General features: G+C 37.0%; 3 protein-coding genes across 4 annotated transcripts; all 3 read left to right on the top strand.

Annotated features, from left to right (window-relative positions):
- Positions 1-17: 17 nt before the first annotated feature.
- Positions 18-7,254, top strand: LOC6529219 (protein dimmed). Its single transcript, XM_002090190.3, has 3 exons — positions 18-699; positions 5,732-5,931; positions 5,996-7,254. The coding sequence occupies exons 2-3, from the start codon at positions 5,758-5,760 to the stop codon at positions 7,001-7,003; spliced, it is 1,182 nt and encodes a 393-aa protein (XP_002090226.1). The 5' UTR covers positions 18-699; positions 5,732-5,757; the 3' UTR covers positions 7,004-7,254.
- Positions 7,255-14,054: 6,800 nt separating this feature from the next.
- On the top strand, positions 14,055-20,784 carry LOC6529218 (CD63 antigen). 2 transcript variants are annotated; one of them, XR_001454165.2, is made up of 5 exons: positions 14,055-14,193; positions 16,860-16,977; positions 18,077-18,655; positions 18,712-18,836; positions 20,439-20,784. XR_001454165.2 is itself a non-coding variant. In XM_015196736.2 (4 exons), exons 2-4 carry the CDS (start codon positions 16,915-16,917, stop codon positions 18,775-18,777), a joined length of 708 nt encoding a protein of 235 aa, XP_015052222.1. In that variant the 5' UTR covers positions 14,055-14,193; positions 16,860-16,914; the 3' UTR covers positions 18,778-20,784. The 2 variants fall into 2 exon arrangements, 1 of the variants encoding a protein (XP_015052222.1); XM_015196736.2 differs by having other exon boundaries at positions 18,712-20,784.
- Positions 20,785-22,081: 1,297 nt separating this feature from the next.
- Positions 22,082-27,571, top strand: LOC6529217 (dynein axonemal assembly factor 1 homolog). Its single transcript, XM_002090188.3, has 5 exons — positions 22,082-22,293; positions 22,350-22,819; positions 22,874-22,938; positions 23,563-23,648; positions 23,704-27,571. The coding sequence occupies exons 1-5, from the start codon at positions 22,161-22,163 to the stop codon at positions 27,477-27,479; spliced, it is 4,530 nt and encodes a 1,509-aa protein (XP_002090224.1). The 5' UTR covers positions 22,082-22,160; the 3' UTR covers positions 27,480-27,571.
- The last annotated feature ends 429 nt before the right edge of the window (positions 27,572-28,000 follow it).

The following is a 28,000-nucleotide window of genomic DNA, read 5'->3' as shown; positions in this document are numbered from 1 at the left end:
TACACTTTAATGTGTCACCGTCGGGTACTCATATTAATTACATTTCGCTGTTAATTTTTCGTAAAATTCCAGATGTAAAAATGGTTTATGGTTTAAGTTACTTTGTACAACCAGCTATCGCAGGTACGGACTGCATTATCAATATGCAGGCATTAATAGGATGACAGGACCCCACTTAACCTAATCCTCTAATATCAGGGGTGCCACCTTAATCCTTTGAAAAGACGAAAATTAGCACTCTGACTCAGAAATCCACTCCGCTTTTGAGCATTTTCAGTTGCTCTCCATTCGCCAGTCTGTTTTGACTCAGGCTCTCGTGCGGGTGGAAGCTCCAGCCCCTCTGCTGGGTGGACTTGTTGCTCGACTCGACTCCCATCGGCTAGGCTTGTGATTCGTCTTTTGTCTAGACTCGGGTCGGCCGATGGCAACGCTTCGTTCCTGGAGCCATTCCACAAGTGGCCGTCATCATCAGCGTTTCCGCGTTTCCGGTAATCGTTGTGCGCTCCCGAGATACTTGGTTCGAATTGTGCGGAAGTTTTAAAAAATACTTTTGCTTAGAGTTGGATAGCAAAAAGGGTTAATAGCCAGAGCATCTATATAAATATTTAACAAAAATGATATGTATCACGAATTGTGAGAGTTTTTGAAAAGTGCATTTAAATACTTTAAAACATAGTGGATAAATTAAATTAAATACATGTAAGTTGACAAACCAATTTAACCGGCTTAAGAGCATTCTTAGGTCGGCTAAGTACCATTACAAAAATGTTATTATGTATTGTTATTATTACGCGAACTTACCTTATAGATCTGCAGATGTGTGTCTCGGTAAACAGCCCATTAATTAGAAAAAGCTAACACAAACACCAGTTAAATATAGTTGAAAGCATCAAACTGACTTTGCCTATTTTCAAAAATCTGCAGTCATTCGGGCTACATTTACAAAATTCCCTATGCACTTGTCAAATGCAGTATACGTTGTTTTAACTTAGCATCCACCCACACAGAAAAGGCAAACAAATACTCACAAAAGTATGCTTTATTTAATAGAAAGCGTAATAAATATTACACAAGACCAGGTGCTGGTTGCATAGCTGAGATCCTCAAACCCCTGCCTACCGCTAAACAAAGAAAGTGAAATTTTCAGTTAGTTCTCGGGATAAAAAAATCAAAGTATTTTATTTGATAATACGTTGGTTTAAGGCTATTTATCTACTGTTTGAAATACGAATAAATAATAATAAATATATAAATACAAATTTACATTTTTCAAAAGTATGCGATTATACTTTGCCTTAAACAAACTTTTAAGTGCAATTTATAAATCTGGCATTTGACTAGACCACCGCTGTGTTAAGCCATGCCATGGCACCAAAGAGGCTGAAGTCCAAGGAGCTGTTGTCGTTAAATAATAGCGACACTTTTGTTTCATTCAACACCAACGACGGACTAAATGCACTGCAAAGTACGCGGTTTCTATTACAACAAAGTCAATGTACATTTCCCGTTCCGCGTATTCCTCAGCCTGTCCCAGGCTTTAAACACTGCTGCAGGTTCCGGGTCAAATGCTGGTAAGCCAAAGGGCATAACCATAACAACGACAATGCGGCAAAAGCGTTTCATCGGTAAATGTTTTTTATACTCCTCAACTCTTGGCCAAAAGGGTATATTGTATTCGTGCAAAGGCGTGTAGCAAGGGGTAGATGCATTCACAAAAAAAAGAAAAATTAAACCACCAACATAAACGAGAAAACTTATCGATGGTTAACCAAAATACACATTTTGTTTATTTTATGAATTTGAATCTGAATAATTTTTTCAGCATATTTGAAATAGGTTTCGTTTTGTGTATCATATTCCGTCCTACTTTCGTTAAGGCATTAGTTAAAGATTTCAAAATCGTCTATTGATCGTGATCAAGAATATATAAACTTTATATGGTCGGAAACGCTTTCTTCTGCCTGTTACATGCTTTTCAACGAATCTAGAATACCCTTTTACTGTACGTGTAACGGGTAACGAGTAACAAGTAGCGCTCTGATGCTAGAACGTTTTAAATTTTTTGTTGTACATTTAACGACTAAAAGCAGTCATGCCATATTTTTGGAAAAATGCCTACATTTTTTATGTAACTACTCCCAACTCAGAATCTCTTTTTCCCAGAAAACTAATCTTCGAGAGCGTCGTATCCGAGAATAAGCACATTAATAACTACTGCATGTAGTTGCTCCTCCGGAAACGAATAAGGAGATCGCCGCTTCTTTGCGCTTGCTCACTAAAAAGGTCGACATGATCTTAAGTGGATGAAGTAAAATAATCGTCCTAGTAGTCAGACTCCTACAGCATTATACGGTGGTCCAGTTCACAGCCTTGATCTTAATTCTTAACAGTCCCTGACAATCATTCGCTGTAATCCCCATTTTCTCCGCATTCCTCATCAACTCATACTCTGTGGTCTCCGTTATTTCCGACTCACGAGCGAGACAGCTTACAGCATGTATAGTACATACATTTGAAAGATGGCACAGATCATTTAAGGCTGCTATGATGTGTCACCCGAACAATCCTTGACAAAATCTTCGGACAAGAATTAAAAAGACATCGTCTTTAAGAAGAAAAAGAAGCCGTCTCCGTTGATCGTATTAAACCTGCCGTTATGGCTTATAACGATGCCCCCATAAAATGCCGAACCTGAGCTGGTGGCTCCAGCCATGGAAATATGAGAAAAGACAAGTTCAGTATAACACACCGTGTCGTCACCACTGGATAGGGACTACTGCGGCACCCCCTGTCGTAGAGCCACCTTGCTTTGTATAAACAATCTGGACAAAAAGTCGATTCTTTTGCTCCCTCCCATCTAACGGGTCCAAGCATCACAACATCTTTGTAAATCTTTTGTAAGGCATTTGTCAAAACACATGTGGGAAAATCATTGCTTTGTGTAACTATAGTACGTACATTTTTTTCTCTATGTGCATTACTGTAACAGAAATAATGCACTTGACAATGCACTTATTTTACCGGTTAGATATTTATACCCGTTACTCGCAGACTAAAAGGGTATTCTAGATTCGTTAAAAAGTATGTAACAGGCAGAAGGAAGCGTTTCCGACCATATAAAGTTTATATATTCTTGATCAGGATCAATAGCCGAGTCGATCTGGCCCTATCCGTAGGTCTGTTCGTCCGTCTGTCCGTCTCTCCGACGCAGCGAAAGTTTGTCGATTCGCGTTGCCACGCCCACTCTAACGCCCACAAACCGCCAAAACTTTCAGTGCTGAAATTTCTCCTTCGCACTTGCACTAGCTGAGTAACGGGTATCAGATAGTTGGGGAACTCGACTATAGCGTTCTCTCTTGTTTTTAAAAGAATGTCGTATGCTGAATGTAATAATGTACAAGGCAATTTACCATGTTTAAATTATACTCCAAAAATTTAATGGATTTCGCCTGGCGTAGAGAACTTCAGTTTGGAACTTTATTAAAAACTGTGTCTTATAAAATGTACGAAACGTTATTTCTTTTACACATTCTTATAACCGTTACTCCTAATGAAAAAGGTATCATTAATAAGTATAATTGAAAAATATGTAACAGGTAAAATAAAGCATTTTCGACTCTATAAATTATATACATAGACTTGATTAGGATAACTAGGTGAGTCAGGTTGGCCATGTCGTCTGTCTGTCCGTATGAACGCTGTGATCTCAGGAACGATAAAAACTCTCTAGATTTTAAGATTAAGCATGCAGATCCTGGTAACTTTTTCAGATGGCTGTCACGCAGCTTTAACGCCTACAACTGCCGATAATGGCCACGCCCACACATTGGATAATATTTTGTTCCGTTTATCATTTGTCGTGCCAATTTCTATAGATATGCCAAAAAATTGTTTAAATTTCTTATTTGCACTACCTCCAGCCAAGTAACGCGTATGCGATAGTCGAGAAACTCCATATCTCCCTTTATATCTGGTACAAAGTAAAAGGGTTTACTAGATTGGTGCAAAAGTATGAAACAGGTTAACGGAAGGTTTCCATGCCGTAATTAAACGAATAAACCGTAATAATCGAAAACGTTTGCCTCTCAAGGATACAAGCCAAGCTTTAGTTTAATTAAACAAATCAGAACACTTGACATTTAAAAAATGATATTATGAGACAGCTAGATACAAACTTTTTTAGTGAAGTAAATAGACACGCGCACAGTCAAATGCTGATAACAAAGGTGCTCGCAGATAAGAAGCAGTCAACAATAATCAAAGAAAATGATTTTGGCAATTTTAATCGAAAATTGACGAACTAATTAAGCAGAATAGCTTATTCAACGACTAAGCGAGTATAAATAATATGAGGCAAAAAATCTGTAGTTTAATATTCAAATATCAACAATATTAACAGTTTTTTTCTTTCTAACTTTCTGTATGTTTATTTCCTGGGTCGCACCAATTCGTTCGCTGAAAAAACAAGGCGGATAACAGATACCCACTTAGAGTGCACGGAAGAAATTTACCAATTCTTTTAAAAAAATAATAAAGTAAAAAATAAAAATTGTGTTCTTCGCTTTTTGCGGGCGCTAGAGTTTGCATGGACGAAATATTTATTTCAGATGGCCGTATCTAAAAAAAACATTGTCAAAGTGTGAACTTGTAGAGTAAATGGGTATACTAGATTTGTACCATCTAAAGTACAGTAGAGTCCCGTTATAACGACTTTTAAGGGACCGAAGATTTTACGTCGATATATCCGAAAGACGCACTATCAGAAAGGTGGGAAAAAAGTTTTTTTTGTTTATTTTATGGTTGCCATGTTCGTAATATGTTTTAACATACAACAAATTAATTTTTTTTAACATTTAGTGCATTAAATCACATTCGACGAATTTACGCATTAAGTTTTATTGAAAAAAAGCTGAAAAAACTAGAAATATAACGGGACATCTTATGGAATATAGGCATGAGGTCTGCAAGCGCACGCTGTAAACATTTTTGTGACGTCGGTCACTGATAGACACATACATTTCTAAGAGAGTCGTTTGATGCTTAAAATTGTGGGCAATATTTTGCTGTATTTTTTATACGGAACGTCGCAATATCCGCTTGAATTATGAAAAATCTCGTCGGTATAAGCGGTTTGTCGCTAAAAGCGGAGACGTACCAACCGGAGGTCCTTTCATATAACTTTGTATGGGAACCAACCAAGCCATTGAGTTTCCGTCGCAATAATCGGACTGACGCTATAAGCGGAGTTCTTGATCAGGATCAATAGACGATTCGAACTGGCCATGTCCGTCAGTCCGTATGAACGCCTCGATCTCAGGAATTATAAAAGCTAGAATGTTGAGATTAAGCATGCAGCTTTCAAAGACATAGACGCAGGCAAGTTTGTTTTCAAATGTTGCTTACTATACGGCCACAAACCGCCCAAAACTGATACGCCTACACCTTCAAAAAATGTTTAGATATTTTTTAAGTTTTATATTAATCTAGTAAATTTTTACCGTTGCAAATATATTTGTTATAACGCAAATGATATGAGCTGCCATCGGAATGATATTTACAAATACCACCTAGGATTTCCAAAAGGTTTTACATTTTGTGGAAATACATACGTTCCACTTTCTTCAAGATCCTGCGACTTATACGTACAGATATCATGTTTTTAACTGTTAGGGTTACTTAATTACTTAAAGTTATGTGTTGTAAAATTAATTATTTTTAATGTTTTTTATAGTCGAAAACTTTTGTTGCTCAACAACCATGGATGCCACACAGCTAACGGAACTAATGGGCAGCCATGATTTTATGCAATTGCAACATCAATTGCATCACAATAACAACAATTACAACACAGACGGACACAATGGACTGTCTTCAGAATCGGCGGAGGGTAGTTCCCGACCCGTTCGTCGTGCCACCAGACGAACTTCACAGGTAGATCGTAAAAAGGCCAAACCAATGGGTCAATGATAATACCTTCAATTTTTGCTGCTTCCAGCTAAGCAATAATACTTATGACCTGGAGATGACAGACTCCAGTTCGCAAAGCGATGACACGAGCGGCGGAGGCGGCAGCAGCAACGGAGGTGGCAGCGCCACTAACACTGGGCATCCGTCCGGTGGTTCTCTGGGCGGTCAAGGGCCATCAAGCCGCGTCCGGGTCCAGCAAGCTGGCTTAGGAGCCTGTGCGTCCACTATTGCCGCAAACAGTGCCAGCTCCAACTCCTCCAATGCGAACGGCAACTCCAATAGACGTCGGAAAGGAGCCCTGAACGCTAAAGAGCGGAATATGCGTCGTCTGGAGTCAAATGAACGCGAGCGAATGCGGATGCACAGCCTAAACGATGCGTTTCAATCGCTTCGAGAGGTCATACCACACGTGGAGATGGAGCGACGGCTGTCCAAGATCGAAACTCTCACTCTGGCCAAAAACTATATCATAAATCTGACACACATAATACTCTCCAAGCGCAACGAGGAGGCGGCGGCTTTGGAGCTGAACTCGGGGGCCGTTGGCGGGGTATTGCTCTCAAATCTTGCCTCGGAAAGTGGAGGCCCGGTAGCAAGTGGCATTGCTGCAAATTCCAGTGCCGCGACTCTCTGCTTCGAGGACGCCCTGGCCAACGGTGGCGCATTCGACTGTGCCCTTTTGGCAGCCACTGATGGCAGCTTGCTGAACGCTGCCACAGTCACCGCGAGCCCCGCGATGCAGAGCATCCAATCACAAGCCATACACTTGCAGACACCGATGGAGCAGCAGCAGCAACAGCAAACTAGCCATCTTCCGCACCACCAGCAGGCGATTCATGGCCATGGCCACCTAGGGGCCAGCATGAGCATTCAAACCCAGCAGCAGCCTACGCTGATACTAAATGGGGATACATCGGTGGGCCTGGGAGTTGGAATCGGGGTTGGTGTCGGAGTGGGTGTTGGGGTGGGCAACAATGCGCCGAACTTTTCTGATATCAATGATAATTTCGACGAGCCCTTCCGAGAGTTTCTGTAAGCCATTCATAAGGAGTTGGTGCCGGGATTGTAGTAAACGGCATTGGAAAAACATTGCACACAAATATAAATACAGTAAAAAGCTCAAAAACGATATTTATGAACATCAGCGCGGTGGATTTACCGGCTTGAGTGTTCAAACCCTTGTGAGTTATTATGTTTTCATACAATTGTGTCATTTATGAAACATTTTTGCAATAATCGTAACCAGCTAATATTGAATATTGAATTTACAATAAAAGAAGAAACGAATTTAAAATGTTGTATAAGAATAGCTGAATAACATTTGTTTTCATAGCCCTTTAGAATATATTATAATTTTGGTAAATTGATTGTAAAGTTGTAAGGGAGCATGCTCGATACCATAAAGTCATTATTAATATGCCTTCCTGGACGAATATAGGAAGACATGATTCTCTGTCCGAGAGTCAGCAAGTTAGTAAATACATATATCACTTTCCAAAGTGATTCATTTAAATTTCTGAGTGCTTTGATTGTTGCAAGTATAAAATACGAGAGAACGCCATAATTGAGTGCCGCTACTATTAGATACCCATGTCGTAAATTAATGAAGATCGAGAGAATCAGCAGGCAGTAAATGTGCAGCTTTTTGATCTTTACCAAGCAGGACGGCCTTAAATTGCACACGCGGAGCCATTCGTTGCTCATTAGATGATTGGAATGATAATGGTCTGATTATTCAAATTTTTTGTATTGCTAAGCTAAATAAAATATTTTTACACATTAATGGATACGTTAACCACGTGGACGCCAGATGGACGCCAAAAACGCTAAGTCTGAACGTTTTAAAAAAATATTTTGATGAGCTTAGCAATACTCATTTAAGTCCGAAAAAATATTCGAATCGATCCCTTAGAAAGTTGTAAAAGTGACGTGAACATTTAATAACAAGAGAGAACGCTATAGTCGAGTTCCCCGACTATCTGATACCCGTTACTCAGCTAGTGGAAGGGAGAAGGAGAGTCTTAAACACAGTTTTTGCCGGTTTGTAGGCGTTATAGTGGGCGTGGCAGAAAGTTTTTTGGCAAATCGATAGAAGTTTACAAGACCAATACAAAAATGAAAAAATATCAAAACATTTTTCAAAAGTGTGGGCGTGACAGCTTTGGGCGGTTTGTGGGCGTTAGAGTGGGCGTGGCAAAAAGTTTTTTTGCAAATCGATAGAAATTTACAAGGCCAATACAAAAATGAAAAAATATTAAAACATTTTTCAAAAATGTGGGCGTGGCAGTTTTGGGCGGTTTGTGGGCGTTAGAGTGGGCGTGGCAACCTGAATCGACAAACTTGCGCTGCGTCTATGTCCCTGGAGTCTGTATACTTAATCTCAACTTTCTAGCTTTTGTAGTTCCTGAGATCTCGACGTTCATACGGACAGACGGACAGACGGACAGACAGACGGACGGACAGACGGACATGGCCAGATCGACTCGGCTACTGATCCTGATCAAGAATATATATACTTTATATGGTCGGAAACGCTTCCTTCTGCCTGTTACATACTTTTCAACGAATCTAGTATACCCTTTTACTCTACGAGTAACGGGTATAAAAAGACGTTAGAAAGTAGTTTCACCTCGTGTGCAATCTCCAAAGCCATCTCTTGCAGTTTAATAAATTACTTGATTTCCGCTTGCTGTATCACTTTAAAAAGGTTTGATTAAATAGGGTAGGATATTTTTTATGATCTTCAAAAAGTTTGCATAAATATTTATACCCGTTACTCGTAGAGTAAACGGGTATACTATATTCGTTGAAAAGTATACCATATAAATATAAATGTATATATATATATAAATGTATATATAAAGGTATACATATTTCAAAACGGTTACTGAAAATATAACTTATTGAAGTGCCAGTTGAAAAAACCTTTTCAAATATCAAAAAACACGTATATTTTATATAAGACCTTAAACTATTACTAAGTTATGGAAAATATAAGTAGCGGAACTTAGTCGTGAAGTCTAATATAACAGGTACTCATTTACGTTAAAACGAAAGAAAACTACTAAGAAGGCGTATTACGTTTTGTACATACATATGTATGTATATTTATTCTCTAGATCGATCTTAGATAATTTTATGTATGTATATCGGAACAGATAGAGACTTAGCACTGACAAATTCATGTATTCTTGTAAATTACTAAAATTAAGAGCGCTTTATACCATTAATTCTTTTAATTGAACTAATTTTTAATTTAGTCAATCGGCCTTATCTCTGCACATATGTACATACATATATCATAGGATTTATATAGAGTGCATATGTATGATTGTGTGTAATAGCAGCAAAAACATGGAATCAATTACCGTTAACTAGCGGTCCTGCCGTCTGAGGGACGACGGTCTACAAAAGTGACGCCTCAATAAGTTAATTTACCACCCATGATCTTTTTAATGCACTTGAAACCTATCATGGATATAAGAGCAGAAAACGTGGTAGGCGGGGTGTGTGGGCGGACAGGAAAACAATTAACGCTCCGAAACTAAAATTGGCACACTTCCGTTATGGGCCGCCAGACTAAAGACACCGTATGTGTGAAAGGGACGCCGCTAGCAACGCTTGGACGGTAAACAGTAATAAAATAACGGTGCTCAGTGGGTGGCGAAGTCGGTTGAAACGACGAGAGGAAGCTTGTAAGTGTAATGGAGTGAGGTACACTGGGGTCTTAGCTATAATTAAGTGAAAAATAGAAGTTGGGGTGGCTTTCTCCTTTTCGGTGTCGAGTTAAGCTTGTTGATTATGTTTGATTAGTCAGGATTTCGTATTTTGGGTAGGTCGCAGGAAGTTAAGTTCTTCCACAAACATGTACACATCGATTTACTCGAAGCAGTGAGCATGATTTGGAACTGCAGTTTCAAGACTTTCTATAACCGTACTTCCGCAAGGATGCAGAAAACCATAAATTCTCTGAACTAAACGTGTAAATTCTAGTAAAGCTTTTCACGTTCTCTGAAAATCCCTGTTAGAATTATGGCATATTTATTTTGTATTCAACTTCCGATCGATGTACCTGTATATAACTAAAGTTACCAGTAAAAGATAGTTAAGGCGTAGAGTACACAGTTTCTTCAAGTTCAATTTGAATGTAGCCAAGGCTGTTGGAATTTGGTTATCTTTTTTGAACTCGAAGTACAAATATTTTTTAGGAAATGTATTTATTCGTATTGAATTTCACATATAAATAATCATATATAATATATAAACATGTACATACACTGGAAGTCTGCCATTAGGCAAAGATATCGAAAATAGTTCTGAGCTAGGTCTATAGAGCAATATTAATATAATATTTAATCGAATAGAAGCAAATGGGTAAAATTGAGTTTGTTACGATTACGCAAAAAAAAACCGAAATATATTCGTAAATAAAAGATTGCAATATAGATGTTTAGCAAGCTCCCTAGGTGTGTAATGTAAATGATTTTCAACAGAAAGCGACTCCTATAATATATTTAATGTTATATATATATTAATTCAAAATTTATAAAAACTTTCTCAGTGCTGTAAATTAGTTTCGAAGAAGCCTATTTTAAAGAGCATTTGCTTAGTACAAGAAAAGAAAAGTTTATTAATAATGAAATAAGAAATAATGAAAATCACAAATTCATTATTACAACGTAACTGTAGCTGTTAGGCTGTATATATGTATTCTCACGTTCAAAGCAAAAAATATTTAATAAAGTAAAGAATACATTCGAGTGTTACTTCCCTGTTTTCTTATGGGGGCTCGAGTCTCGAATTAAACGAATTTACGTCTCTAGAAAACGCATGCCTAATCTCAGCTGTCAAGTTTATATATGTAGTTCCTGAGATCACAGCGCTCATACGGAAATGGGTAAATCAAGTCGACGGGAATTCCTAGTGGTTCGAAGGTAAGAAAACCTGGAAAGGATTCTCCAGGTAGTAGGTTTTGTTTTAAATTTGTATTGCTTATGAAATATTTAAGATATATTTATTACACCCGTTACTCAAAGAGTAAAAGGGTACTAGATTCGTTAAAAAGTATGTAACAGGCAGAAGGAAGCGTTTCCGACCATATAAAGTATATATATTCTTGATCAGGATCAATGGCCGAGTCGATCTGGCCAAATCCATCTGTGCGCGCCCACAAACTGCAAAAAACTGTCAGTTTTGAAGACTCTCCTTCGCACTTCCACTAGCTGAGTAACGGCTATCGGATAGTCGGGGAACCCGACTATAGCATTCTCTCTTGTTTATATAGTCAAATTCTTAGCATTAGATACCCGTTACTCTGCTAGTGGTAATAAATATCAAGCGTTTGAATACACTTGTACAAAGTTCATTGCTTGAAAATCTTTAGTTGATTTTAATTGGCCACGTAAAACAGTCCGTATGTCCGTCTGTCCGTCCGTATGAACGTCGAGATCTCAGGAACTACAAAAGCTAGAAAGTTGAGATTAAGCATACAGACTCCAAAGACATAGACGCAGCTCAAGTTTGTCGATTCATGTTGTCACGCCCACTCTAAAAATCCGCCCACAAATTTTTGCAAGGACTACCGAGTTTGTAAATTCGAGGAGGATTACAGCGTTAGCCAATTACGTTTGTTTCGGCAAAAGCAAATCTGCGAGAAAATTTGTTGGTGCGATTCGTTGTTCAGAATTATTTGTTGTTGACATTATTAGATTGCGTACTTCACCCTTTGCACCATCAAAAGCTGATTCGTTGACTGTGTTTGATGGAATATTTTTATCACAAATTTCATCGGATATTACGAACACGTAATCCACTTGGACCAAAATGTATTTCTGCTTGAAAAACACATTTTTCCGCCGATGATCATTTGAGTTTAAGTCGTATGCGCTGCTGGCAACCCTAACTGCTTGCACTCACTGTCTAATAGGCTTGATCTTATTGGCATTGCATTTGGTATAGCAAGCTCATTGTATAAGTAAAATATTAAATTTATTTCCCGTGTCGAACCGGGCAAGGCAGTAGTGGTTTTGAATTAAAACCACTCGTTTGCTCGTTTTATTGTTTGCTGACATAAAGCTCAAGTAACGGACTTACATTCTTAGACGGCGGCTTTGTTGCCTTGTGGTTTTTGGAGATGTTGCCAAATTTTTAAGACACTTTTTGCCTTTCTCTTTGTTGTTGCAGCCACTAGAACGGTGTCCTTTCTCACCATAGTTATAGTAAACAATTTTCTTTTTGTGTACTTTCGAAACATCGTGTACTGTTTCAGCTTCATATAAAGTTTCCCGCATTATTCCCTAATTGTACCAGCAGAATGGGTGGAATTTAAGGTATTTCGTAGGTTATCATCTCCGATGATGCTTTTGTACATTTTTTTTCTCATTCATTTTTTTTCAATAGTCTGCCTTATTACGGAAAAAACTGCTAACATTTTGACTTCTAAATTTTCATTGTTCTTTTCCCGTTCCTATTTTTTTGTGAATAATGAGTAAATAAAATATAAAGAAAGAACAGAAAAGTATTTTTTAAACAATGTGCGATTGAAAAATGTAAGATAGCTTTTTTAAACCTATCAATTGAGCGACACTGTTTGTATATTATTGATTACGGCCACAAACCGTCCAGACCGCCACGCCCTTTTTAAAAATGTTTTGACATTTTTTCGTTATTATACCCGTTACTCGTAGAGTATAAGGGTATACTAGATTCGTTGGAAAGTATGTAACATGCAGAAGGAAGCGTTTCCGACCATATAAAGTATATATATTCTTGATCTCGGCCATGTCCGCCTGTCCGTTCGTCTGTCCGTCCGTATGAACGACGAGATCTTAGAAACTATAAAAGCTAGAAAGTTGAGGTTCAGCATGCAGACTCCAGTCACATAGACGCAGAGCAAGTTTGTCGATTCAAGTTGCCACCCCCACTCTAACGCCCAAACCTGCCACGTATGGCGTTACGCATCATTTTTTGCACAAGATTTTTTCGTGCTGGCTTTAGAACTGGCTCCAGGTTCTCTCGAAATGTTCAAAAGCCAGAGGGCGGAGAGCTCTAGAGCCAGCAGCTCTCTTGTACGCATACAGCGACAGCTGACCACTGTATTGGTGCACAAGTATGCACATGCATTGTAGAAATGACAAAATATGCTCATCTTAATAGAAGTTCTTAGACTTCTATATTATTTTTTATAAATTGTCTTAAAAACTCTAGTTTTGCATTGCCTTAACATAACAATTATTCAAATTCAACATATAAATAATAATAGCACAATCTATGTACATAATAATACGAAATAATTTTCAAATATGATTTTATATTAGAATAGTTGTCATTAGAGTATTCAGCGTGCGACGTGTGAAAAATATAAGAAGATAGTCAGGCTTGCTCGAATTCAAATTCAAAGTGGTCAAAGTGCAGTAAAAAAGTAATTGCGAACATCGGTATTAAAACTGTGAAAAAGGTGGCAGCTCTAGATTTTCTGAAGCCCTCCAATTTCTGCCTTTTCTTGGCTTCAAAGCAAGCAATTGCAAATAAAAAAAAAGGCATTTTTCACATTGTTTGATTTTGACAAATAAAATAAAACAGGCGTTTGAGCAGCAAGAAGCGATGAGAAACGAAACATTCCGATAGCAAAACGATATAAAAAATTTTGCGAAAACCAGAGCACCTAAGAACGAAATCGTACGATTTGGCAAATCAAAATCGATTTCCGGAGCATGCCTGACTATTTCGTATTATCGATTGAAATCGAATGCACTTGGGTAAAAATCAGGATGGCAGCTCCCAACTTTTGCGTATTTCATAATGGCAGCTCTCGAACTGTGTAGAAATCCGGTTGGCAACTCCAATGGCAAGTCCAATTACCTCTACAGTGCGTTATTTTCAATTTGCAATGGACGAAATAAGTATGATATACGGAGTATGATAAATTAAAAGGCAAGAATTTTTGGTGGAAAGGGACCTTCAGAAGTGAACTATCATCAAGTGCCTAATATTCTTTCACGCACAAGAAGATAGCACATAGTGGAAACAGTCTGCGAGCATTCCCACATAGTCGTAATTGGCGTGAAACATCGATGACACTTCGCTATCGATACCCCCATCGGAACTATCACATCTCAGCTCTACTGCGCTGTCCCACTTGAAAACATCCATCGAAAGTGTTGTTGTTCTGATTAGAGCGCGGGTGCGAGTAAATCAAACGAAACCGTTGGGTCCTTTATTTGAAAGGTATAAACATTTGGGTGAAACCAACTGCAATAGGTGATGCGGTACCCTGCGCCATACAAATTGGAATTAGAAATTTCCCTACCGATTTAATTGGAAATGTGGTTCAGAGCCAGGGATACGGTGCAGTTACCAATGTGCAGTTATTCCCTTTTCCCCCTGTTCTACCTGAGATCTAAAGTGCGGGGCGGAAATCTGTTGACTGGCTTGTGTGTTTGCGGCAAGAATGAGGTTTGCGCCTGGTGTCCTGCTTGCCTCGCGAAGTGCTGTAAGTCGTAGTGTACGTAGGGTACTTCTGGCGCTGGGATACGCACCTTCGGCACAAACGGTCAGTCAAAGGTTTCCGGAGTTTTGGAATTTTCTATATTTATCCGCCGCCCATGCCTCCGACGGGTTCTGGAAGTGGACAATGGCACGCAACCAGAAGAATCATTATGCACACATGCAATTATACGTGGGGAACTCCCCTGAATAGAGGCGCTAGGCGGACATTGATTAACATGTAAATAGGTGTATGTATGTAGATACGTACATATGTACATATATGACAATAGGTGAGAGCGAGAACAGCCGGTCACACATAGTGGGCAAATCGCACTAGGAAGGGGCGCGTTTTCTTTTCGTTAGGGAGACGGATTGGGCAGAGGATGGGGTTATCGTCTCCAGTAAATATATAATTTTAATTAAAATTCGAGGTCATAGTTGTCGTGAAGTATAGGCATGGTTTTTATAGATTACATTTTTTTTATGCAAGTTCTAGGTCATTTTTGATGATTTTCTGAGTAAATTAATTTTATAAATTACAATGAAAAAATACGAGTATTCAAAACTGTATAAGTCGTCGTGCAAAAGTTAGTTTCCAATTTTTTTTCAATGTTTTAGATACCAATATTTTGATATGGGAATCTAAAAACTGTTTAATATAAACATTTAAGTAAGACTGCCAAGACCATAAAACAGCTTTCCAAGCTCAATTTTGCTGACCGTTTATCGCAACGGTCGTCTGGGTGCAAAGCAGTTAGATCATTACAAAACCAGGAAGAGGAACACTACCAAGCAAAAAAGGCTTCATCTTCAGTCCAAAGCATACAATGTTTTAGCAATACTAAACGGTATAGGAGAGATGGCTTGTTTCTCCCAGCCGAAGAATTTGATGTTGCAGTAGAAGTGGTCGGTAATCGTAGAAGAGCACTATTCACATTATAAAAAGTATGTTGTACGTAAGTATAGTTATAACATATACACAAACTGGATTCAACTTTTTCACATCACTGTTTCGAATTACGCCTTTTAAGTTAGTACTAACAAATATATGGCTGATGTGTATATTTCCCTACATTGTCATTCGTGGGGCGGTTGTAGCTTTTTTTTATGCAGCTGACACAATTTATAAGCTATCGATTTTGCCTCCCATTCCTTTGCCTATTGACGGGGAATGGCTGGGAGATATATGTATGTATGGCAGTTTTAGCAAAATAAATAATCTTACGCACAAAGATTTGTAATAATACTATTTAATTATTATAAAATATTCAAAAACACTTTGTTTAATCATAGAGTCCTATTTCGATTACATACCTGTTTTTATTAATATATAATTACAGCAAGTGTATATAAGAGTCGGCTTACCGGAGCTAGCTCCTTTCTGGTTCAAATTATGATTTTGTTGATTTTTCACCATTCAGTAATAAGAATAATAACTAAAGTAATAAACATGTTTCAATTTTTTTTAATTCAGTTCAAATTTTAATGAAAATTTTTTTTCATTGAATTTGATTTTATAAGGGCTCTATAAGAAATAGTTTTCCGATTTTTACTAAAGTAACACAATTTGAAAATATTAAATAACATAATTTGATAATTTTCGGTTATCTTCAGTTATCTTCAACAATAAAGTAATTAATAATTCAAGAAAATTTTTTTAAATTTTTAAAAAACATTTTACCTTAAAGTTATAATTTTAGTTTTAAATTTACAGTGTCTAACATTATAATTAATTTTCCGTTTCGTTTCTCATACTTTTGATGCACCTAATAACCAGTGTGCATTTTCGATTGGAAATAACTCCGGAAAGAAAACTTTGAATATTGCTTCAATAAGTCGAAATCATTAGGGCCGTATTTGAACACACCTCAAAAACGTACAAAAATAAAACGTACGTACGGACGTAAACTGCTTTCGAAAATTCCTCTGTCCGTTTCCCCGCTGAGCTACCTTTAAAAAAATAAATAAAAATATATTTGTAGACAAAGCCAATCCGAATTCAGGTCGTCGCTTTTATAGTCTTCTTGCTGTCACTCTATTTAAAGAATATATAATGCCAAATATTAATTCGTGTAAAACTAGGACACACTACTACACTGTCACCTAGAGAATAAAAATGGTAATTGGTTTCCAGTAGGTGGTCAGAAGGCCAGATTTTGCCTGCCAAAAGCCGTCAGTCAGGATCTTTTCTTTCATATGTCTGAACCGGGGATTCTAAGAAACGGTCCGCGGTGCTTATGCTTTCTGGTTTCGCTGTTGGCATAATCAGACCTCGAAGTCGTTAGAATTTCGAATTAATCGTAATTTGAAACCTAGTGTGTAAGGGCCAATATTTTATTGATTTGTTGTTGCCTTTGTCCTGCGCAATCGATTTAAAATTTTGTTTAACCTCTTTTTGCCCACAGTATAAATAAAGCAGTCAGCGAGTAACAAAGCCATAGGTTTACTCATTGGAGTATAATGGCATCCGGCGGCTTAGCATGTGTAAAATACTTGACATTCTTTTGCAATCTTCTTTTTGCGGTAAGTCAGCGTAGCCGTCGAATTTTAAATAATATTAATAATAGTTAATAGGAATTTTAGTTTATGCAGAACTTTAATTTATATTCATTTTATTAAATCGTATTTCTTATACCTATGACATGTTCTACTTTTGTACATACCTTGTTTTACATATATCTCAAGTTGCATAAAAATAAAGATAACCTTCTTTACACTCACAAACTAAAAGAAAAATGCCTACCACATTTTTAAATAAAAATGTTTTTTAATATTGTAATCTATTTATTTACTAATATTTATTTATAATATATAATATAATTTTATTTAATAAATAAATAAAAATACACTTTCTTAGATGATTTTCCAAGCAAGTGTTGTTTGCTTAATTGACTCGATTTCTTTTGTCCTTAAATTCTGACATTTTTATTCCCGTTACCAGTAGATGCAGCGCAAGTTTGTTTCGATCGTCTAAAACTGCCACGCCCAAACTGTTGAGAATTGCTTTTGATATTTTTGCACTTTTTTATTAGTCTTGTAAATTTCTATTGATTTGCAAACAACTTTTTGTCACGCCCACTCAAACGCTCAAAACTGTAACGCCCACACTTCTGGAAAACCTTTTGATATTTTTGATTATTTTTTCCACAATTTCTACCGATATTTAAGAAAATGTTTAAATTTCTGGTTCGCACTTGCACTACCTGAGTAACGGATATCTGATAGTCGAGGAACTCGACTATAGCGTTCTCTCTTGCTGTATCTAAATATTTGTATCTAATAATGTAATATTTTAGTGTTGCCTTCAATTACAAAAACTTGTTTTAAATAATGTTTTAATTTGGGTCATTCTACTTATTCCTGGTCCTTTAAGTCCTACAAGTCTGAAAAATATAAAACAATACGTGTATACGCGTGAACTGGAAAGTGATTTTATCCTTTTTAATAAGAGGTCATGTTTAAAAAGATTTCAAATTAAAAAACTAAATTTTAAATAAAATCCTTTATTATTTATTGCAATTATTTTAACATTTAAAAATATGTTCATAATTATTATTTATTTCTATTATTACACCAATTAAAAATATGTTAATATGCATTATATGTATCTTATCTAACAAAGCTCACTGGACTTCTTATTTTTCTGGTGGGAGGCATGGTCCAACTAAACTATGCACACTATTCGAACTTCGTTAGCGATCACATCTGGACCGCTCCTATTATACTAATGATTGTTGGCGCCGCTGTAGCAGTCATTTGCTTCTTGGGATGTTGTGGAGCCTTGAAAGAGAGCAGCTGTATGATACTAAGCTTTGCCCTTCTTGCCGTCGTTATATTTCTCTTCGAGATCGGATTGGGCCTTGCTGGCTATGTGAAGCATACCGGTCTTCATCAGATTATGGAGTTTCAGTTTAACTCGACCATGCAGCACTACAAGGAACGGGCCGACTATCGGGATGCTTGGACTTTGCTGCAAACCGAGCTAGATTGTTGCGGCACCAATGGACCCAACGACTGGGAAAGCGTCTTTCCTAATAGTACCCTGCCTGCGGCGTGCTGCTCTGTGATTAATTTAAGCGAGGCCAAGGAATGTACAAATGTTCACGCAACCCAACATGGCTGCTTGCAGAAGCTTTTAGAGATATTGGATTCGAAGACTTTGATATTGGCCTCCGTTGTTTTGGGAGTGGCGGGTATTCAGGTGCGTCGATGAACTTAAGAAGTACTTACCTATATTAACAGAAAATGTTTCCATAGATGCTCACTATACTGTTCGCTTGCTGTCTCTATCGTTCGTTTCGCAGGAGCTACGATCATGTTTAGAATGCGAAGCGAGGATCCCGTATGCCGCCTTTAAAAGGGAACAACATTTTATGTAGTCTGTATGTAGTTGTCATACCATGCGTCACAAGAACTATTGCAGAAATTTAATCAAAAAAAATTCTATTTCACTTGCCCAATGACGGTACATTGCTTATTTATAGCTGGGGCATTTATTGCATTTTGTATTAGTTCTTTTAATAATGCACATGTAAAACTATTGGCGAATTCGAGGTTTTTCTTTGTAAGCTACCTTAGAGTCCTCTGAAGGTTAAAAAAAAAAATAGGGTCTAACCAATAAAACTTTGATTTACTTTTTAATTGATAATTGACACATGTTTACATGAAATAAAAATTAAAGTCACTTTGGTTCCATTTTCATATTAGAAAATCGCGTACGTACTTTAATATTTAATATTTTGATAAAGTGCCCTTGTAGCGTTTATATATGTACTACCTTCCTTCCTACACATAAATAATGTATTTTATGTTATAATGTTTGCAATAAGAAGAGCGATCAAGTGCATCTCTACACAGTAAAAAATTAGAAGCAACTCACTCGCATGTGTAAATGGAAAAATTAAACTTCTCTATTTACCTTTTTTCTTTAAGTATTTAACATTTTCTTCAAATGGTTCTCGAAACTGTATGACATATTTAAGCTAAATTTGAAATGTGGCTTAAACTGTGGCTTGAGGATGCAGATAATTAAATTTCATTTACAAAGACAAAACATTATGGAATATAACGACTGATCTGTCTGACTTTCGAAAATTTGGTAATATTTAAACACGGTTATGGAATTTGGCGTGAAAATATGACCAAAAGAAAGATTGGGACAACCCAGATGAAAGTTTGGTACTGCCAGTATAACTAATTACGTAAGAGAAATTGAAATGAACCAGACTGCTAGAAGTCTGAGAAATATATCAAGATGAATAAAATAATTTTGCGCCAACGTCTATTTATATGGTATGTAGGTTTCATGTATTGCATTTTCCTCAGAAAAGTGTAATTTTTTTCTTCATAATACATTGTAACACATTGCACTCAAATAAAGGCAAACAACAAAAAGAAAAAACCTAAAACAAATGCCTAAATATATCGAATTTAAAATTTTTATATTGAACTACATTGTAGATTAACTTTGAGGCTTTACAATAAAACAACACTAAAACTATTTACATTTGTGTTAATTGCATCACAAAATAGTACATAAACGTCTACATCCAAATATTAATATGGTAACACTTTATTATGTGTTTTTTTTGTTGTGAATACGGTTTTTAACGAAAATTCGAAGCACTTGAATAAATATATAAATTCAATTCAAATCAGAAAATTAGTTATGAATATTTATTCGCATTAAGGCTGGGTTTTCGGTATACTAAATATGTTAAAAAGTATGTAATAGGTATAAGGAAGCGTACTGACCTAAATAGAGAGGCATCGTTGCCGAGAATACCCACGAGCGCCAACTACTTACATTTATTACTTTCAACTCTGTGGTCCTGGTACGCCTTGAAATCCAAATTTATTACGTTACACTACACGTAACGTGTAATATATCTTAACAAATTTGCACAGAAATTACAACAAAATTAAATTTTTAAGCTGTTTTTTACTTTTTAACTAATCTAGTTTTTTATTCTATTACTAAATAGGTTAAGTAATTTGTACGAATTTGTCCAATCGGAAAACCGTTTACTGCTGATATCCACTGCTACCTAAATCAACATAGTCTACAACTTATTTACATGTGATAACGCAGGCACCGTCATAAACCAGAGTTCCGGCTCTCGGACACGTTTTCACGCCATCAGCCGGATAACCCTTGACCTAAACAAAATAAACATCTGTGTCAAATGCTGCATTGATTAACCTATTGTAACCCATAATAAAACATATTTTTAATTTAAATTTGTACTAGACCTAAGTAAATACTCTTTGAATCCCAAAACATATATATCAACTCGATGTATTACCCAATAAAATCAGTACGAAAAGAAATCTTTTTTGTCTATTTCCTTTTAAATCTTGGATTCCAAAGCGTTTTTATTAATTTTGGTGTATATCAAATCCGATACACATTGAATATTTTGATTTCGAAAAGTTCGCTAAAATCAACCGTGCCTATATATTACCAAAATGTGAGAAAAGGGGGACAAATGGGGATAAGTTTTTGATATGTAGCTAATGACAACACTTACAAGTACAATCTGGACCAATTAGTTGCTTTCAGCATGGAACAGCTTATTAGTTATAATTCACGAATGAAGGAGAACGCATGCTAGTTTTCTATTATTATTACACATTACACAACACTAAATTCCTAGAACTATACATACAAAAACAAATAACTTTTGCAAATCGATAGACATTTACAAGACTAATAAAAAAAGGATAAACTATCAAAACGTTTTTCAAAAGTGGGCGTGGCAAAATGGGTCAATGCCTCTGGAATCTACATGCTTAATCTAAACTCTCTAGCTTCTATAGTTCGTGTGATCTCGACTTGGCCAGATCGACTCTGCCATTAATTCTCATCAAGAAAATATATACTTTATATGGTCGGAAACTCCCAGTCTCTCCTAATAATATTTTAATGGCATATCAAATTATGAAGGCTGAGAGAGATGTAGTAAAAGGTCAAGTCATCATCAAAGTAAATTTTCCTTTGGTCCCTAACACTGATTCCATTCCTGGCTACATATGGAATTAGTATGTTTGAAATAAACACGCCGTATATTGAAATGTCTGAGAGTGAATTAAATTCATGTCAAAAGAAATGTTTGATTCCCAAAACATGTACATAAACTCGAAGTCTTAAACAATAAAATCAGTACGAAAAGAAATCTTGACGTATTCACTACTCCGCAGCCCAATTTGTTATGTACTTATTGGGGTGACTATTGCCACTTTCGGCAATAATAACATAAATAATAAATAATAAAAAATAACATATTTCAGCAGTACAATTTGAGTCCATAATTTATTTAGCATTAGTTTTAGTGACACTAGGATTTCGAACAAAAAAAGTAAAATTTAATTGATATTCTGTCCGATTTAATTTCCTATTTTAAAAATGTCTCTTTTTTTATCTTACAGCTAGAATTGCATCTGTGTTTAGGGTACTGTATTCATGTTTGCTGTTTGGATCAATACCTTTTGGTATTATTAGAGTGAATAATAATGTTTATTATGCATACATATGTGTTCGTTACCACTGGTTACAATAATCAAAATTCTATGCCATTTTATCGGTTGCTATAAGCAAAGTGTGTTTGTTCAATAAAAACGAAGGCTATAAGTGTGCTATTCTGGAACTGTTCAAACAAATCGTTATTATACTTAAAAAGGAAAACAAATATATAAGGAAAAATAAAATGTCTCTCTCTAATCGTAAAGAAATAACTGGTCTTACACGAATGACACCCAAGGGCCTTAAAGAACTATGCAAGAAAGACAAGCTTTACCAAACACCACGTTTAAATGATACACTATATCTGCACTATCAGGGTAAGTTGACAGAACTTTCTTCCTAAGAAAATATTATATGAAAGTATTCATTTCAGGTTTTCAGTGCATAGAGCACTTGGAAGAGTACACAGAGCTTAAGTGTTTGTGGTTAGAATGCAATGCCATTTCCGAAATTCAGGGCTTGGAGAAACTTAGCAAACTGAAGTGTCTCTTTCTTCAAAACAACCTTATAACCAAAATTGAAAATTTAGAACCATGTCGCGAGCTAGATACTTTAAATCTGAGCTCAAATCATATTCGCAAAATACAAAACATTGGGACCAATATCTTGCCAGTTTTAAATACTCTTACCATTGCATCAAACTATCTCAAAGACAGTGAGAGCCTGTCAGACTTGGTTCAATGTAAAACACTATCTGTGCTAGACTTATCAAACAACAGAATTGACGATATTTTGATTGTAAAAATATTTGAGCAGATGCTCAATCTGAAGGTCTTGGTTCTGCAAGGAAACCCGGTTGTTTCCCGCCTGCCTCAGTATCGGAAGACATTGATACTGGCTTGCGTAAGTTTTTTTTTGGTCCATAATAATAATATGCTACATTTAAATCCCGAACAGAAGGAACTCACTTATTTGGATAGCCGTCCTGTGTTTCCTCGTGATCGAGCATGTGCTGAGGCTTGGTGAGAATTTCACACCCGTTACTCTTAAAGTAAATGGGTATACTAGATTCGTTAAAAAGTATGTATGACCATATAAAGTATATTTATTCCTGATAAGGATCAATCCTGATAAGGATCCGTCTAGGCCTGTCCGTCTGTTTGTCTGCCCTATAAACATCGAGATCTCCGGAACTATTCAGTTGTAAAGTTGAGATACCAGAGGCAAATCTTGCCAAATTTTGCTATTCTCACTCTAACGGCCACAAACTGCCACGCCCACACTTTTGAAACATGTATTGATTTGGTATGCCAAAAATTTGTTTGCCAATCTCACAAATCGCCCAAAGCTGTCATGCCCACACTTTTGCAAATAGTTTGATATATTTTCGTTTTTGTTCATTAGTTTCGTATATTTCTACTCTAACGCCCACAAACCGCCTAAAACTGCTATATATAAAGGGCATTGATTAGTCCACTTCGTATAATCGATGCGGATAATAAGCTCGACTATTGATCCAGATCAAGAGTATATATGGACTTTATATATACTTTTTAACGAATCTAATATACCCTACTACTCTAGGAGTTACTGGTATACAAAAAAGCATTGCAAATCAATTAATTTAAGCTGAAATGTTTACGTAGGAAACGAGATGGCTATGAAGGGGAACGCAAGGAAAATAATCGTTGGAACCGAGCTGAGCGCAGAAAAACACGCGAAAGCATTAACTGTAAGAAGAACAATAAGAATATGAAAACCATCATCTTATCCGTCATTCCACAAAGGTACCATACGTATTCGCAATAGTCACCGTCCACCTGATCAGCAGGATCCATTGCTAAGGTCTAGTGATTCGGAAGACGACACATGCACCGGTACAACCCTTAAGAAAGTAGCGCTTGAGAACGGTTGTGTCGATGATATATGGAAGGAGGTGTCGTGTGAGCATCCTACCTCAGAGAGCGGTGCCAGTACATCTAGCTCAGTGGAAGACAATGATGCTACAAGCTCTCAGGACGATCTCATAGCAGAGAAATTAAGTAATCGTGGAACACTCGAGGGGCGTCCAAAAGTCCTTAATGAAACTGAAGGCAGCAACCTAAAGAGAGTCAATCAAAATATCAAGAATGTGGAGCCTAGGAATATACAAACAATCGTATTTGAGGAGGATGTTAGCAAGAAATCGCAGGTTATTATAGAAGAGGAAAACGTCCCGAAAATAAATCTTATAAACGAACCATGTGACCTGAATGATAAAAAATCGATTATCGTTAAGTGTAAAAAAACAGGTTATACTTCCATAGGACCAGTTCATAAGAAAACCGTTTTTCACGAGGACGCTGAAATAAAAAAAATGGAAGACGTGGTTCTATGCCAGGATTTTATTAAATCAGAAGAACATATGAGCTCGGATTTTGCCGTCAATTCAAAGCTGGGAAAAGATATTGAGCAAACTTGTACTGCCCAAAGAAATGAAGCTCAATGTAAGGAATTTGACGAAGATCAAAAAATCATAGAAATTGAAAGCAAACTTATTCATGAAATGTATGAAAGTTTTGAAGCTGATGACGATGATAAACTTAACGAAACTTTCGATTTAAATCTATATGAGACCACAAGTGAACACCACGCACACAAAGTTTCTTTTGACGAAAACAAAATGCCAATGAGCTGTTATCAAGAAGATAAAGAGTCTATCCTTTTACCCAAAAGCATGGAGGAAACACTGTTTGAAGAAGAATGTTTCATTGCAAATGACAAGTGTGCTCATGACTTAGAAGAAATAGGTCGCCAAATGGATGAGGATCTGGCAGAACTTAGGCAGTCCACTCAAAATGTGGTCGGACTTTCAAAAGACGAGATTGCTGAAACAGACATTGAAACAGATGAGGAGGATCTGCTAGCACAGCAGGACCCATACTCTCCACTTCTCAAGCAGCAATTTAAAAACAGGCGTATGAAAATTATGTTAATAGAAGAATCCAAAGCCCAAGGAGAATCACAAAGGGATTTAAATATTACAGTCTCAAATGAATCTGGCGGAGATGACAAGCAAGACCAATTATTTGCCCGAATATTAGATGATGCAACAGAAAATATACCCAAACGCATCTTTGGTACTGGGTGTGATGCACTTAGTTACAATTGGCCTCAAGAAGAGTGCTTGCTTCAATTGACTTTATCCGAAGTGAAAGAAACTCCTGCTCAAGAAAGTACCTTCAAGAATTCTATAACAAATAGTTCAAGTTTCGAAGAGGCAAATAAAATTTGCGTTCATATGGATCAAAAAATGGCCGAGGAAGAGGAAGCTTTAGGTAAGCTTTTGCATGACTTGGAAAACGAGGCCGAACATGTGTATGAAATAAACACGAAGATGACGTACGAAGAAACCACTTCCAGTAAAGAAGTAGTCAGTATTTGTACATCCTTGCTGGACGATATTATAGTTGAGCTTACGTTGAACGAGATACTGTGCCATGAGAAACCCAAAAGTTTCAAATTCGGACCTATCGAATCTGACGAGGAGTTTAGCTACTCATTGGAACCGCAATTGGAAAAGTTGGTTCCCCCTGCACTAGAAGATCCGGCCCGAGGAAAAAGCCTTCGAGAATGTTTGGATACCTTTTCTGATTTTGTCTCTTCCATGGCAGATCCGAAGCTACCTCTGATGCTGGGTCGTAACCCCACATTAGGTGTGGAGAAAATTCGTGCCGCTCAAGAATTGCTAAAGTCCAAAAATCTTGCGGAGATATACGCGGATTCAGCGGAAAGCTTAAACTCCCAGGTAGCCAAAGAAATTGAAAAGCGCAAGCGGCGCGTGGCAGCCACTGCTACCCGTTGTTTTAATCAACGAGATAAATATGATGATACACTAGAGTTAGTGAATAATCGGTTGATGATTGTCAAGAGAGATTCCGGGGATCTTGAAGAGCTGCCGCCTCCACCCCCCTTAATAAGTGACTCAGAGTCCGAAGACTACGACACAGCTGACGATGAGTATACGCCTGGAAAGGGGAGTCATAAACTTGGGTCAAAACCTAAGGATTCGAAAAATCTTGTAACGAATAGTTTTTTGAAGGAAAAGCAAGCCGACTCCGACGTTGTAGAAGAAGTTGTTAAAAAGAACGATCATGCTGAAGATGAATTTTATTCGTTGGAAGCTATGACAACCTTCAGTAGCCTAGACGCCGAATTTTTTCAGAAGCTGGATCTTCAGAAAGTTAACGATTCCGAAGACTCAGAACCGGCCATAAACTGCATGCGGAATTATAATGAACTTCAAGCCTATATGAAATCCGGATCATTGAATCACCGGATGAATACTGAGGAAACAAAGACGTTGCAGACAAGTTTTTCCACGGTTGGCTCTGATGAAGGCAAGACGAAGTTACGAAACCCCCAAGAAGAAAAAGAGAATGCCCTTCTTAAAAAGATGGTTCTTCGCATGAAAGAGTACGAGGAACGGGAGCATCAGCTCCAGCTAGTACCGCATGAATTAGGTTCAGTTAAGCTATCCTTGGGTGGATCTAAGCTTTTCGAGCAAACCCCAGAGACTGTCCTTGTCCATACAGAAAATGAACCTACTAGTAAAATCAAATTTATAGATAACAAGAAAACAAACAATGACGAGAGCACACATCTAATTAAAAATTATTGCGAGCCACTTGTCAGGGCCTCCTGTAAAACTTCAAACAAAAGTATAGACGACGATATACAGTCCGATGTTTCAACTGACTACGAATCTGGCGAAGAAGTAGTTGTTGTAGAGCCACCTAAACTTTCCGAAGCGGTTTTAAAATCGTTCTACTCTGATGGATTTGAAGCAGACCTAAATATGGTCCATGAACTTGAAGAAGCTACTCGACGTAATCTTTATTGCTATCACTCAAATGAAATGCTTAATCCAACAAAGAATCATCCCTTTTCATTAAAAAAGACATTGTCTTCTAAAACCTCTACTAATGAGGTGACTGTAGGCGCCAAAGCCAAGTGGGCCAAAATAGCTGAACGACTACACGAATTTCTTGATCCGGAGACGATTTCGAAGCTAAATAAAGAACAGTTTGGTGAAAGCGATGAGTTTGAGGACAGTCAAGATGCTAATATTTTTACAGATATAACGTTTGAGGAAAACAATTCAAAAAAATATGAGAATTTGGTTTCAGAAGAATGTAACTGTACAAAATCCATTTACGATGAAAACTCATGCCCGTCTGAGCTTAATGGCAACGATCAATTTTCAGGCCTTAAAGAAATTAATAAAGATAAAGAAATGCCAACTAGTAATCTGGAATTAAATAGTGTGATGATCCAATCCAAAAAGAAAACTTCCGAAATTTTGCCAAATGAAATTGGAAATATAATTAAAGCTTGCTCTTCTTTTGAAGCTCCACCAACTGATCCCATTGGGATTGAACACTTTGAGGACCCAACATTAACCCAAATGAATCCAGAATTTTTAAAAACTAAACAAATTGAGTGCAATCTTCAGATTTTGAGCGAGGATGGAGACGTTGTGGTCCAAGAGCTCAGTGTCAATGCTCAGGTGTCTTTTGAGTAAAATTCGATCCCGATTAATTTGTTAAAATGTAATTCATTGTTTTTAAATTGTTTTTTTATTTAAAGTAAATGGAGGAATATTCGAAAACGTAATTATTAATGTATTTTTATTGCCCCGCTATGATAAGGCATGGAAACTTCAATTTAAAATCCCGCTCAAGTATGTATATGTAAAAATGTAGAAAAAGTTGAAAGCACTCACAAAAAGATTAGATGGACTTCGTCTATAAGGGGTGCACGACATGAACTAGTTGAAACCGGATCGTAGTTTAATGGTGCATCATAGAAACCGGTTTGTTTCTCAGACTGCTAGCTGGTTTCTAGCGCAGGGCAATCGTTTGGGTTATCACTTGGCTGCCATTGATAACAGTTTTTTTTGATTATCAGTAATACCAAACGGAAAATATTATTATTTATTGGTCAGCTCCAGAGTTTCAGGATTGAAACATATTCAATTTTAAAATCTTTTCTTATCAGGATTCTTATTTTGGACCCCCTGCACTTAACTAATACCAGTCCTAG

The sequence above is a fragment of the Drosophila yakuba genome, chromosome 2R (genome assembly GCF_016746365.2).
Source record: "Drosophila yakuba strain Tai18E2 chromosome 2R, Prin_Dyak_Tai18E2_2.1, whole genome shotgun sequence".
NCBI lineage: Eukaryota > Metazoa > Arthropoda > Insecta > Diptera > Drosophilidae > Drosophila > Drosophila yakuba.
This window is presented reverse-complemented; position numbering and strand designations above follow the sequence as displayed.

Excerpts from the sequence above, each read along its gene's own strand:
- LOC6529219 (XM_002090190.3), top strand. The coding sequence starts at position 5,758 with ATGGATGCCACACAGCTAACGGAACTAATGGGCAGCCATGATTTTATG. Across the intron at positions 5,932-5,995 it reads CCACCAGACGAACTTCACAG|CTAAGCAATAATACTTATGA; the intron begins GTAGATCGTAAA and ends TGCTGCTTCCAG.
- LOC6529218 (XM_015196736.2), top strand. The coding sequence starts at position 16,915 with ATGGCATCCGGCGGCTTAGCATGTGTAAAATACTTGACATTCTTTTGC. Across the intron at positions 16,978-18,076 it reads TTTGCAATCTTCTTTTTGCG|CTCACTGGACTTCTTATTTT; the intron begins GTAAGTCAGCGT and ends TATCTAACAAAG. Across the intron at positions 18,656-18,711 it reads TGGGAGTGGCGGGTATTCAG|ATGCTCACTATACTGTTCGC; the intron begins GTGCGTCGATGA and ends ATGTTTCCATAG.
- LOC6529217 (XM_002090188.3), top strand. The coding sequence starts at position 22,161 with ATGTCTCTCTCTAATCGTAAAGAAATAACTGGTCTTACACGAATGACA. Across the intron at positions 22,939-23,562 it reads CGAGCATGTGCTGAGGCTTG|GAAACGAGATGGCTATGAAG; the intron begins GTGAGAATTTCA and ends ATGTTTACGTAG. Across the intron at positions 23,649-23,703 it reads AACACGCGAAAGCATTAACT|GTACCATACGTATTCGCAAT; the intron begins GTAAGAAGAACA and ends CATTCCACAAAG.